Below are 14,105 nucleotides of genomic sequence, written 5' to 3' on the forward strand. Positions count from 1 at the left end.
TATAACACCATATTCGCTGGTTTAAACAGATGCGGTTGTTCATGTATGCTCTGATAACCACTGAATCTTGAACAGATGTTTTCAATCTTTGCCTAGTTTACAAGGTGCAACCTATCCTAAGGAGACCTTGTTAGCCTTATCCACATCCAACCGATCCCACCTTAGACCTCTCTAATGCCTTCCACTGGGAACAACCCAAATGCAGGATGTGGGACTGCCTACTTAGTTTGTAGGATGAGCAGACTGGTACTACTGCTCTGAAATCCCTGGCTATTGCCTAGTTTGCAGGTGGAACTTCGGTTGTCAGCTTCATTTTTTTCCACAGAGATTCTTCAATGTGCATATCCTTGCACAGTTACAAAACTTCACTTACTACTGCTTTGTACCAGCTGCTGTACAGTAAAATACAGTGTATTAGTTTCAGAGCTCCATATGAATGAAAGTAATATGATTTGGAGCTAAAAACACAGACCATAACATATTTTCTTATAGAACGACATTTAATCCTCCTATTGTTTACATATATATAATACTAACACACACTTCCCAGAAATGGTAATAGCTACAGCAGGCAAAACCTCAGAAATTTTACATTCTTTTGACAATAAAGGTTTCTTTCTAATGGTTTAACAGAAGTACTCTGACAACTTTACTTGTTGCCAATGGATTTCAGACAAAATTTGCAGTAGCATACCTGGTGCTGCAACTGGCCACTTGATTTTCATGTACAGAGTCTGAATTCCTGTCACACCTTGAAAATAGATAGAAAATAATTGTTGATAAATAATTGCTGCTGCTGCAAAAATTTAGCTTTTAATAACATGACAGTGCAGCTCAAAATATCCATAAACACATTTCACATTTTCACACCTTAGCTGAATCGTTTAATGTCATAGCTTCTCAGTGATAGTCTACATCTCAGAGGAAGAAGAGTATTTGAAATGTTAAATGTACACAATTCGGCATATCTTTCTCAGCCAGCTGGAAATAATGACAACAAAGACTTCAGATGTTACCATAAAAATTACAGAAAAATTTTACATGAAATCCTGAGTTTTGATTGCTTATATAATATACTTCACATTCAAAAAAGAATTAGAAACAACAATTAGCTAAGGCTTTTTTTTCTCTTAGACTCACAAAAATATTAACAACAGTACAGTAGTCATTCTTTCAGCAGCAGGGAAAGGAATCCCCAAATAAATTACAAAGTGACCATTAGTCAAAAGTGAACTATCAGAATTTTTTTAAATCCATGAAGAATCATAATCAATTCAATCCCACTGTGTAAAAAATAGCAAAATTATCATAGGACTACATAATCAAAAAGAAAAGTCTGGATAAATATGCAAAACGCCAGTGTTGAACACTGTGTTGAATACTGTGCAGTGTTGCTTAATTTTGCAGAATGATACTGCTGCAAAGCCCAAGATCAATTTTTCTTCAACCAAACAAACATATATACACATACACTCCCAACAAATATGTACATACCCTTCCTGGGTATGATTTCTGGGAAAGAGTCAGGGCCCTCTCCTCACCCTCAGTTCATACTCACAGGGCACAGACACTAAGTAGGCCTGGAGCACTTGAAGTTTGCTGGCAGAGGAATCTCTTCATTATGTGGGAAGCAGCCTGTACTTCCGCTGACTTGTCAAATTTTTAGAAGAGCTGCCCGGCTTAGGACAGAGCACATCAAGTGATAAATTCATAGCTCTGCATTGCAATTTGACGGCAAGGATTTTAATATATTCCATTTTCCCACCAGTCTTCTGCCAGTATCTTTACCAAAAGCCAGACTGCTGCAGAAATTATTTAAAGGGATACCAAGTGTTTATACTTCCTGAATACATCAGCATTTGTGTGAAAGCATTCACTGCATGCAACTGGAATGTATACCTACAATTGCAGGTTCCCCCTAGTCACATAATATTCCTGCAATGGGTGCAGTTCTCCCTGCAAGGCAAACCGGGCTGACAGATGGAAGACAGAGCTTGATGCACACAGTGAATAAATTCACTGTAGAAATTCAGCTTTCTTTGCCTCTGGATGTCTGTCACACCTTCTCCTCTGATCACTCACAAATGACCTTATGGGTCTCTGAGATGAGCAAGACGTGAGGACAGGATGTAATGGGGAATATGAATATTCTCTAGTATGAAGAGGGAAGCCCAGTAGAAAAGGAGCCAGGCACCTGGATGGAAACTTTCGGCAAGGAGAAAATATAGACAGGAAGTGCACAGTGAGGAGACAGTGCCAAGGACAGCTGGATGGACAGAACTCCCAGCACAGACCCAAGAGCAGGGTGATTATGCCACCAGGTGTGCCATGCACCGTGTACTAAGCCACAGGCAACAAAGGCCAGGGACCCCCAATGGGGCCCACTCTCCCTCCCACGTGTGACACAAGAGAAGGTGGGAGGGAGCACTTCCAACACCAGCTTCACTCACCCCCTCCTGTCACCAGTCAGCACACTCAGAAGTCTTCACTCACAGAAGGCCATTTTGGCAACTGGGAACACTCTCTGGAAGTACAGTGGGTGACTGAGCACAGGTCCATCAGCCAAGGCTATGTGTGCGTATTTGGGTGCACACACCTTAACCAGGGGAAGTGCCCTCGGCGATCACCTTCCCTCATCTGGCTGTAATAAGGGTGATCTGGAGAAGCGCAAAGCCTAACTCGGCATGCAGTAACGGGTTAAAGTTATAAATCAAGACAGGTTATAAATACTCTGTGAGCACAATAAGCTGTATTTAAGTAACAAGATAGCAGTAGATATGAAAGATAAGCAATGGTGAATCATAGAAGACAGTGACCATCATGCAATGAAAAAGACTATGAGGCAGTTCAGAAGCACAAAATCTGAAAGGGTGAATAGACTTTTTTCTCTCTGCAGGAATAAACATTAACCAAGGAAACACACTCGCACAAGATGCTGCTTGAGGCTAAGATCATAGCAGAACTTTTAAAAGATGAATTCACGATATAATGAAAATATCCACCATGAAAGCACAGTGTTTTTACATTGGTTTCTTTTAGAAATGCAGCTTATGTGTTCATGCCACTTGTCTGTACGTACAAACACACAGATGCTCACACTCATCTCTTCCCACTTGTAAATCTCATTGCCCAACTTCAGCTGCATTTAACAGCTAGAGGGATACTCAAGAATTTGGTAAGTCTTGTGAAAGCTTGTGGCCATGCAGTAGGGAGAGTTCCGACCAACAGAAAAACTGCAACAGCATCAAACTCTTTCCTAAAAAATCAGAGTATACACCAGAACAGCTTTAAGTCATAAATTCATATGGGTTGAAGCTTAGAATGGGCATGAAATATGCCTTTTGACATATGGGATGGGATCCCAGTCTAGACAGACTGCTGCTCTGACTCTCTATAGCAATGCCTCTGTACATTTCTTCCAGAGAACTCTGTTTTAGTGGGACTGGCTTTTTATTTTTCCATTTTCACCTTTCCATAGGAGCCATTTCAGTACAGCTGGAAAACTGCTTCCTTTTGCAGATTTGACCTTTAAGATGTTCATATCAACTGCTTCTCCACCTGGCTGCACGCATGGCTTGCTGGGAGCATAGCAGCCCCAGGCACTTGCTTTATGTGGAGAAATGTTCCTGAAAGCATTGTTTCAGTGATTTTATGTCATTCAGGAAGCCCTGATTTTTTTCTTTGACACAAGTAAAGACAAAATGTCAATGGGGTTGTCTAAATTGCACGGCAAGCTCCCTCTTTATTCTGTTAAACAGAAGTACCTCTTTTCAGAGATGGCTAGCACAAACAATTAGTGCTGAAATCAGTAAGAATTATGTATCCTCAGCAGTTCTCAAAACAGGCTCTTTGGGGAGGCTTTAAAACAGGATTTAGGGAAACCAACTCTGGAAACCAGGTTTGTTCATTTGGACAATGATTTTCAGATGATGATGTTCGCTTGCTTTGTTTTCTAAAAGCATGTTACTACTTCTGTGTTTGGGAAAATAAGATTAAAAATCAAAGCCCCTGAAACAAAACCAACAACAGCTTAAATGAGGGAGATTCAGCCTGCAGGCAGTTCCTAGCCCAGCTCTGCCACGCTGCTGCCTCTCACTCCACACAGCACGGGCTGCACCCCTCTCCTCCTCCCTTTTACGAGGGCAGTACTGATGCTTTGCTGTCAGCTTTTCTGCCATCCTAGCCCTTATCATAATGTCACACAAAGCACCACAGAGCAAAGCTATCACTTTCAGGTTCTAGAAAACCTCAAGAGTGAGGCAGGCACCAGGCCACACCAGGGGAACATGGAAACAATGGGTGTATTTAGGGGACAGAGCAAAGGAAAGGAGACAAAAATATGAAAAATGTACTATCTGAAATCTGGCTATTCTTCTGTGAAGGAGGAGCATCCCAGAATTTCACATACCACAATTAATCACTTAACTTACAGGTACACAAAAAAAAAATAATTTAAAATGACTTACTGATTTAACTACCTCCTGTCAAATCTTTCCGTATTTACCACAATCACACAGAAAGAGGGACTAATTTAAAATATCAACTAAAGTAAGGCAGGAATGTAGGAGAGATTAATTATTTGTATCCCTAAGAAATATTGCTTATATTTTCCCATAGTGATTTTGACAATATGTTGGGATGGCTCAGACCAAATTACAACTTGGCCTGCTTTTCAGAGTGTATTCTCTCCCCACAACACTTAGGCAAACACATCACAGTCCAGGTAGGGTTTTTTAAACTATGAGTGTTTTAGCAGTGTAGAACTCACCTAATATACAAACAAATCTATAAATCATCTCCTTCCTGAGAAACTGCTTGGCACATTACTGCTGAAGAGTCTTCCCTAAAAGCTTTTGAAACAATCAGAAGCGTGCAAAATAATGAGAGAGAGAATACGTAAACTGAAACATTTTAGACTGAAATAAAAAAAAGACCATTTCATTTGTAATCCTTCCTAAACTCTTCACCTTTCTAACTTTCTAATGTCCTGTTTTGTTGTCTCTCTAAAACAACAACAAAATCAACAGACATATCCTTATGATCATGATATAGATGAAAACCCTTCCAATGAGTTTATGGAATTGATTACAAAGAAACAATGTATTTGGTGCTTGGTCCATCTAAATAATGTATGATTATTTTTTCAAAATATTTGCAAAGAATTCTTTTTCTTACTAATGTATGCAGGAAGTACAGAGCATGTGTTCAGACATACTTGAGTTTGTTAAGATCATCAGTACCAGAAACGAGCAATATATTCACAGGAGATTTATCCTACACTGAAGTCATGCACTTAAACATGTGTGATGTGCATCATATTTATATCCTCCTAGAAAGGTATTTCATTGCTAAATGGTCAAAAAAATAGTAAAAGCAGCTGTTTTATGCAACACTTCCCGTATTCTCAATAATAAAATTAGATTACAGAAAACTGAATTAAAACATATGACAGAAAGCTTGGGACTTCTCACATAGTACTTACAATTATTCTCTACAGTAGCTAAACTCAGCATTCTTATTTAAAAATAAGGCACATCTTTAAAGTGTTCACTTACTCTGCTAAAGCTGTGGTGTTGAAGGAATTATCCTGAATGCTGAAACAGAAACAAGAAAACATCAGACAAGTCAGCAAAGCAGGCAGGCTCCCTGTATCCTTCTCAGTTGTAAGAACACATGTACAAACATGGCATTGCAAGGCAAGTCTCTGTGTGTTAGCTCTACATGCACGACTGTACCTTCGGCTGCTCTGCACATGCTCATAATCAAGGAACCATAGGGATTAGCCCTACAGCACTCACAAAGCCCATCCAGCAGTGCTTTGAATTAATACGGCGATGCAGGTAGTCCGTGAGGCTCAGAAAAGGATCATGTTCTTTTGTAACTGTAACACTGCTGCTAATACAGTCTTAGGTTTACAAACAAGTATTCGGCATTCTGTCCTTTAAATGCCTGTTCTATGTAATTGGCTCATCAAACACAATGTTGTTTTTATTACTTAAATAGGGCTGCTCAGCTAAGATCTCTGGATGTTTTTTCTTCTTGTTTGGTGGTCTCTTACATGCTCAGCTCGTGGCCAGACCCCAGGGGAAGCTATGAAAAAATAATCTAGTAGAAAGGACAGTTCAAGTAGCAAAAGGCTATTAAGCAAACCACAAGCAATAGACGAAACCATTCCTATGAAAGGAATAGGCTGCTGCCCTCCTGCAGCAAAATGTTTCAGACCTGATGTAATATATTCACTGAGGGTCAACTCAGGATACAGTAAACGGCTGGTTTTGAGGCAGCAGTGGAATTCCCCCTCAAACAACACCTCTCAAAGCCAGTAAATACACTCTTGGATCATTCTGAAATCTTAGAGCAGCACAAAACAAACAAAATCCATTCTCACTGATACATATCAGAACTCGGATTATTATTATTTTTTTGTTGTTGTTTTTGCTTGGGAGGAAGCAGAGAAGGCAGTGCAGACAACAGCGTCTTATAAGCACTCCTGTTTGTGACAATGGCACCTCACAGACGCCAGCAGCAAGCAGAGCAGGGATACAGAGAGGTACAGCGTCCCCCTCCCTGCAGCAGCTTGTGTTGCTGCATGGTATCGACACATTTCCCAGGTGGCAGCAGCAGGCAGGAGCCACAGACGTGACAATTTCCCTTCTCTCACCAACAGTGCTGGCAGTGCATCTTTTCTTCATCTCTTCCCAGCCTTCCTACCTGCTTGCACAGACTATTTGCTCTTTTCTTTCCTGTATTTATATATGTATCAATTCATATCACAGCACAAATTATCTGGGGATCAGAATATTACAGCCAGTCTCTAGGGACTTCTGCCCTACAAAGAAACAGGTTTTGTGAGAGAAGGGCAAACAGAAAAACTAAGTTTAATAATTAGCATTTATAACTTGCCCTAGACGGAGAAGTTCAATTTTTCTCCTCCTGTTTCTAGCTATTCGGGTCTGACTGTACAGATCTAAATTCATTTTTTTGTTTTTCTATTTGCAGGACAGCACCTGAACAAAAGGTATGCTTCTAGCAGTTGTGGCAATCAAAAACTCAGTTTGCATGCTAAAAAAAAAAAAAAAGTGGAGGGCAACTAAAAAATCTTAAATTACTTTTATAAATATACTTCAGAATCTGTAAATGCTTGGCTCTTGATTTTAAATGCTGAGGCTAACTTTACAGCTAGCATTTCAAGTGTGCAACGGAGGAATCACAGCTTTTTATCACAAAATCAGACTGACAAGCATCACAGCTTGATTAGAGCAGAGCTTAAAGAAACACTACATTTTTATCCCTACTCTCCTTCCTATACATGCACAAGAAGGAGAATGAAAACAAGGATTTTATAAACATAACTTCTCCATTTCTAACTGTAAAGTTAAGGTCAAATTCTCTGCTAATTCACTCCCTGTGCAAACATACTGCAGTGCTTTCTTGTTATTACTAATAACAGAACATGACTGAAGACCGGTTTGTAAAATAGGGAGGCTTTGGACGGAGACCAACTTTAAAATGTCATCTCTTGCATTGTTTGTATGAACTTCAGTGCTAAACAGCTGTTGCTAAATCTCTTCTAGGCAAGCACTTTAAATTTATTTCAGGTCACTAACAAACTTCCATTTGTTTTAAAGATGGTGTTTGACCAGTGTTATGGGATAGTCTCTTTTTGCAAGGTTGTGAAATCATCTGGGGGGGAAAACAAACAAACAAACAATATTTCACATAAAACAGAGTAACATCAATAAATAAAGAAAATAAAGGCCAGCTAAAACCAGGATCCTGTTTCAGAGCTAATCTTCCAACCAGACAGATGAAGCCATCCTATTCCTGGGGGAGCCCAAGGGAGCAACTATTGCAGACTCACAATAACTTCACCTCTTTTCTTTTACTCCCAGAAGGAAGGAATTTCTCTTTAAGGGGAAACACTTATTTCACCAGTGATGTTGGCTTGGCCCTATTGGCTAACCCCACTTCCTTTCATGTGCTTCCCATCCACACGCTCTGGGCAAGACCAGAACACGACGAGTCAGGTGCGGCAAAGCCAAAGATGCTCAAACCTGCATCTTTTTTGCTTCTAAGCTCCAAGCACAACCTCCTCATTTTCAGTAATGAAGTTAAAGTCAATCAGGCTTGAAATGCTATAAAACATCACTCTTCAACATACTGAAATTTGCAGTGCCTGGTATATTTTGTCACCACTTTCACATGATGTGTCTGGTCTCTCATCATCCTGATGAAAATAATGCTACACCCGTATGTGAAGTGAGCATTGGACTATGCCACTGAAGAGCAAGTATACTTTTAAGGACATTATATTTTGAAGTCGTTAAAATACATCTTTTTATTCTCAAAATAAAGGACTTTAAATCAGTTTTTCCTTTCTTACGTCTAGTGATTTAAAGGATTTATATTTTTCCAATATCCTAACTATGGAAAGAAAATTTTGTCTTTAAAAGCTTCCTATTTTATATCCAGTTTTGTTTTCACCCTCTTTTGCCAAAAGTTGATCAAACCAACATAAATATCACATGCCAGCTCTCAGCTGGCAATAAATATAGAGGACTCCAAAGCAAACATCTACCTATATTCTGGAGATATTGGGATTCAGAAATATGTTGCTGTTCACTTCTTAAAATTTGAGTAAAATATTGTCTTTTTATGGTTGACAAATAGATTGGCATAGAAATTTCATTATTTTTTTGTTTGTATCATCAAGAGAATTACTGCTAGCTCAGGAGGAAGGCTGAGATGGGAATCAGTTTAGCCTCTAGCTCAGTTTTGCATGTAATAGACACATGCACAATACAGATTGTAGATTCATAAACTCCGAGCAACATTAGTTGGCACTATAAACATATCAGCCAGTGAATGCTATACAAAGACAGTATGGTCTATTTGCAGAAGACTTCAAAAGAAGAGAGAGGTAGCGAGACAATTCAAATGTGATCATACAGGCAGAGGCCAGACTGTAATTTATGTGCAAATAGTAGTTCTGGCTTCAGGAGTACAGAAGAAAGCCCAATGATCAAGATCAAAAGGCCAGACAAAAAGGAGGAATGGTAAAACCTGCCAAGCTGCAGCTGTCTGAATGGTCACCCACCTGCAGACTTCCTGGCAGTTTGGTTTCACCGAACAACAGAACCTTAGCCACAATTTCCAGACTTTGCCCATCTGAGTAAATGACTGTATTCTCCTAAGGGGATTTCTGACTCAAGTAAACGACGAGGCTTTTCAATTTTAACCGCAGAATAATGAAGAATTTGTATTGGGAAATAACCTGTATGTTTAGAGGGAGAATTACTTATTTGCAAAGAACTCTAATCTCTCAAAGGTTCTGGTAAAGTTAGAATTTGTGCATTTAATATCTACTATCTGCTAACGACAAATTCAGTGCAATCCTACAGGGTGTGATTAACATTTATTGCAAGACTGTGTTCTTTACTACTATTTGTTATTCCACAGAGTCCAAAGTGCTTGTGCTGAAATGGCTGCATCAAAGGCAATTACATTTTGCACTACAGTTAGGCCATACAAGGGAGCTGCACTAGACACTACGGAGGGACACGAGAGACATGGTACGACACGCTGCGCATGATGAGGAGGCCAAGGCGGCTCCCTCCTGTCTGGGAAGATGTTACTCATGTTCCACTACCCAAATAAAGGGAAAGTTAGAATGAGCTCTCCCCTGCTGCCTCTCCGGGTTAAGTCAAGTCATCCCTGCCAGAACCAGCTGAGCTCAGAGACTCATAAAAACATTGAGCAAATTTGTTTGCCTTGGAGTATGTGTGCTCCTGCCAAGTAGCAATACCCTGAAGTGCTCCAACAGTCCATCATCCCCCTCTCAGACTGTACCAACACAGAGATACACTCAATCTTACCTGTGCACACACAAACTACATATGCTTTTATGAACAAAATACATTCACTCACCAAACAGCAGATTAAATATGTTTGCTTGTCAGGTCACACTGCTACTTCTGAGGTCACAGTTATGACAGAACACTTTCATTTAAGCAGAAAACAAACTGATGGACTCTGCAGTCACTCATCTCCACCTTCAGCACGTCTGTTCTCTTCCAACACACAGGGATTTTTTATGGGATAAGAGCAGGGATCATTCTGCAGGAAATGTTAGCGCTGTGGATCATTCCAGTGCTCTGCCCTTTCTTCATGAGGGATCCTGCAGGATATTTTTGCTACTCTCCAATCAGTAAGGCATAAACCAAGGAACTGCCGTGTGAGAGAGAAGCCATATGCTTCTTTCCTGTAGTGATAAATACTGAACGATACATTCAAGCAGCTGAAAATATTCATGTGTTCACTGACTTGCTTGCTTGACATGCTGTCTGCCTTTTTACGGGTGACATTCTCAGAGACATCAGAAAACATCTTAAGACAAATTAAACTAAAATACAGCAATTACATGTAGGAGCCGGTTTGTGAGCACTCAGTCCAGTTTCTCTATCTTTGATTCTCCCAGTGACCTAATTAGCACATCATCTGAGTTAATGGACCTGGGGGAAAAAAGCATTCAGCTGATCTTGCTGTATGTCTTAAAATGCATAGACATGCTCACACACGAAGAGACTCGAGCGGAGTGTAGGTGCAGACACAGTTGTTGTCATCCATTCCAGGGCAATTCTATAAAGCATATATATGTTGGATTCGATAAAGTTTTGTGTAACTGCGTAGACTTTCAGGGTTACATCTTCTGAAGATGAGTTAGTGAGCAATTAAACCGCACATACGTCGTTGCTCAAGCCTTCTAAGCACTGGGCCCGTAAGTCCCATACACACTTCATAATACATCCAAGTTTGTACTGGGGGAGGTATGTCTACCCTGTAGTCCAAAATACACAGCCCCACACCAGTCAAATCCCTAGCCTTTCAAAAGGAAAAATATCATGGAAATGCACAATTTTATGCAGACTGGAAATTCTGATTTGTGAACCACTTCATTCCCATTGCTTAGGTTACGTTTCTGTTGCTCTGGTGCATACACCTGCTGTGCTACTGGTGCCCTGGTTAGTTAGCACAAGCAAACTTCGTACGGGTCTGCAGACTTGAGTAAGTGTGCTAAGTTATTTTGTTTTGGAAATACAGATTTGTACCTCAAAGCATGTTATTAAAGAACAAGCTGCTTTATGAAGTCCAGTCATCTCTGTTGAAAATCGTCATGCAGAGATGCCCAAGTATCATTATCCAGCATGCACTAGGCTGGCTGACAAACTCAACTGTACCAGTCAAACTGGTGCTGGTGTCTGAACCATTACAGACACTAACACTTGCTTGACTGCAGTCATCCACTGCAGGTAATTTGGTATTGCCACAGATGACAAAACAATTTCCAGCAGGCTTACACCAACATTGGGCTAGACTCAACAGAGCACTAATTCAAAATCAAGTTTGTCTTCTGAGCATCCCAGACTGATTACTTTAGAGAAACACACTACTTTTCCCTAGAAAACATTGGAAAACGTTTATATTATTACTATTACATAGAGTATGAACACGAAAATTAAGGAAAGTTCCATAGCTTATGTTATTTCATCTGTTCACGTACAACAGCCTTACACAACACCAAAAAGACCTAGTCAGAAATAGAAAATAGTTCTGGAATTCAGTCTCAAAATTCAAGAATGTCCTTTTCTTTCTAAGAGTACAGATCTTGCTGAACAACTTGAATGTGACCATATAGGTAAAGGCCAGACTGTAATTCATGTGCAAGAAAGCCAAACTAAAGTTAATGTGCATAGTGTTCCTAGCATTTTCCAATACAGAATTAAATGGAAAGGTGAACTTGAGCTCAACCTTATTTTCAAAAGGCGGAGCATTTGAAAGTAAATGGAATAGCAAGCAAACTGCTGCTCGTACCTTCAAGAAACATTAAAGCCTTTTTCTGTTAGGTCTTTGCATCTGTAGACACATGGAGCCACCCAGTCAGTTTGGTTCAAGTTAAGCCCAGACATGACAAAGATATGCCATGTATGTATGAAGGTGCCCTCATGACTCTTTTCTGTCTCTTCAGGGAATGACAGTGGCCATTTAGAATAAGGCTGACTATGCTGGGCAATCTACTTTTTTTCCTGAAAGGAAAAAATAAGCAAGAAAGTATACACATGCTTTTACTCAGAGCTCTTCCTCATTTACTTGTGAGGTGCTTTGCAAACCACTAACTCCCACCTAACTAACACAGTAGTAACACTTGACTTTGCTTCACCTGCAGCTTTATCCTTCCAAAAGCACATGAGCCAGAATGATAGAAAATGAAATCTAAACCAGTGTAGAAATCACATAATAATATTAACTTAAAACAAACACTGCTTGATGCCAGAGCTTATTCTCAGTGACATATAGGCAAAATCTCTTAAATTAGAATTATCAAAGAGCTTCATTATCATTAATAACATGTTTTCAAGGCCTGGCCCTCTCCCCCAGCATGCACTGTGCACCACATGACAACTGCTGACTGGTCCTGGTGATGTCTGAGGGACAGTTCGGATAACATTAAAAACAGACTCACACTCAGTCCTCTCTAAGCCCCTTTCAAGTTTACAAAACATGAGTGTGTGCACTTCTACCACTCGGTTACAAGGAAACACCAACAGGCAGCTCTCTGAGGCAGGTGTACTGGTGGTCCACACAGAGCCACGCTAGTTTACACCACCTGAGGATGCTGCACAAGTACTTATAGCCCAGCACATACAATCCATTTGATATGATGTGCCTCATCAATTGGTATAATACAAATATTTATATGTCCTTTTCTAAATTCACTGCATGTGCTGCATAAATCTAAAAGCAAGATATATCCAACTTCTCACAGGCACCTTTGGAGCTACCCTCCTCCCCCTGTCTAGATGTCAATTCTGCACAATATTTCTTCCCAGCTATCTTACCTCTCATTGAGAGGAAAAGCTACTCATGTGGCTAGGAATTTTGGGCAGGGAGAAAAGACAGAAGAGAGAATAATCTGGCTGGCAAAAGGAAAGAAACTGATACTGGAGGAAATAAAAGGACAGCATGAAAGAAACAGCACATACAAAACAAGTAACATGAGCAACGAATCACAACATAAAATGCAGTTGTGATAGGCAGATGGGGGAAATCCCTTCCTTTAGTTATGGGCATTAGCTCATCTAGTTTTGTAGCTCCAGTTGCTCATTCTCATTTCCATTATGAAACATGCATGGTAATGAATCCCACCTTTTTTCTTTTTTTTTTTTCAAGTTGTTTTTCTGATTTTCTATTCACTCCAATGTATAGTCAATGACATTTGAAAACTGCTGATTCAGACCATTAACTTTCTCAATATCATGATCCATTGACATCAGAAAAATCTCATCAGTTATGGCACATTCGTCTGCACTTGTATTTCACCAAAAAGCCGTGAATAAGCCAGTCAACATTAGCAGTCACAGTCAGTGGTCAACTCTTGCTCAGCTTCTACCTATCTGTTTTAATTTCTTCTCATAAAAAGTAGTCCTCTTTTATTCAGCTTCTATTTCTATCCAAGCTCCCAATCTGTGCTAGTATCCTACCACCTACTATTTTAATTTCCCTAAAGGATGATGCATCACTCCTCAGCACAGATAAAAGTTTGCTTTTCAGAAGTTTCAGAAAGTGTTTTAACTCATGCATTTAACTCTACACCACCCCCCCCCCCCCCCCCCATTAAGCACATATATATGTTAGGTTAAGGGAAACACAGAAAATTCTATTTTACCTGAACATACATTCTCAGCAGATTACGTCTTTCAGCATAGTAGAACTGGTGGGACAAGACAGCACTCTACAGAAATTAAATAATATAATCCTGTAACATAATATTCAGCTTTGTGGCATAAAACCAGAACCCTACAGAAAACGTAAATAAAAGGCACAGAGATGTCTTATACATATGTCCAAATTTACCTTCTCATTACTTAAAAGCCTTTCCTTTTGTTTGATGGCTGTTTGGGGAAAAGATAAACCTGTTGCAGGCACTGAAACGTAAGAAACACAGGACCTAATTTCAATACAAAACTGAGGAAATATCCACATAACTACATGTCATCTGCATTCTGCTTTTTACCGTCCTGCCGCACCGCATATTGCTTAAGAGAGTG

General features: G+C 39.9%; 1 protein-coding gene across 24 annotated transcripts in view; it reads right to left on the reverse strand.

The window, feature by feature from the left end:
* Positions 1-14,105, reverse strand: part of FAM13C (family with sequence similarity 13 member C) — a 133,753-nt gene that overhangs the window by 46,754 nt on the left and 72,894 nt on the right. For 21 of the 24 annotated variants that reach the window (XM_083845251.1, XM_083845243.1, XM_083845250.1 and 18 more), the window contains 2 exons: positions 5,556-5,594; positions 695-751 (listed from right to left, as the gene is read on the reverse strand). In XM_083845251.1, the coding sequence (XP_083701377.1) occupies positions 695-751; positions 5,556-5,594 (96 nt within the window). Of the gene's footprint in view, positions 1-694; positions 752-1,558; positions 2,410-5,555; positions 5,595-13,723; positions 13,747-14,105 lie in introns of those variants that run through there. The other 3 variants (XM_083845248.1, XM_083845247.1, XM_083845254.1) reach the window with 3 other exon arrangements.

Source organism: Anser anser (genome assembly GCF_964211835.1).
Source record: "Anser anser genome assembly, chromosome: 7".
Taxonomy (NCBI): Eukaryota; Metazoa; Chordata; class Aves; order Anseriformes; family Anatidae; genus Anser; species Anser anser.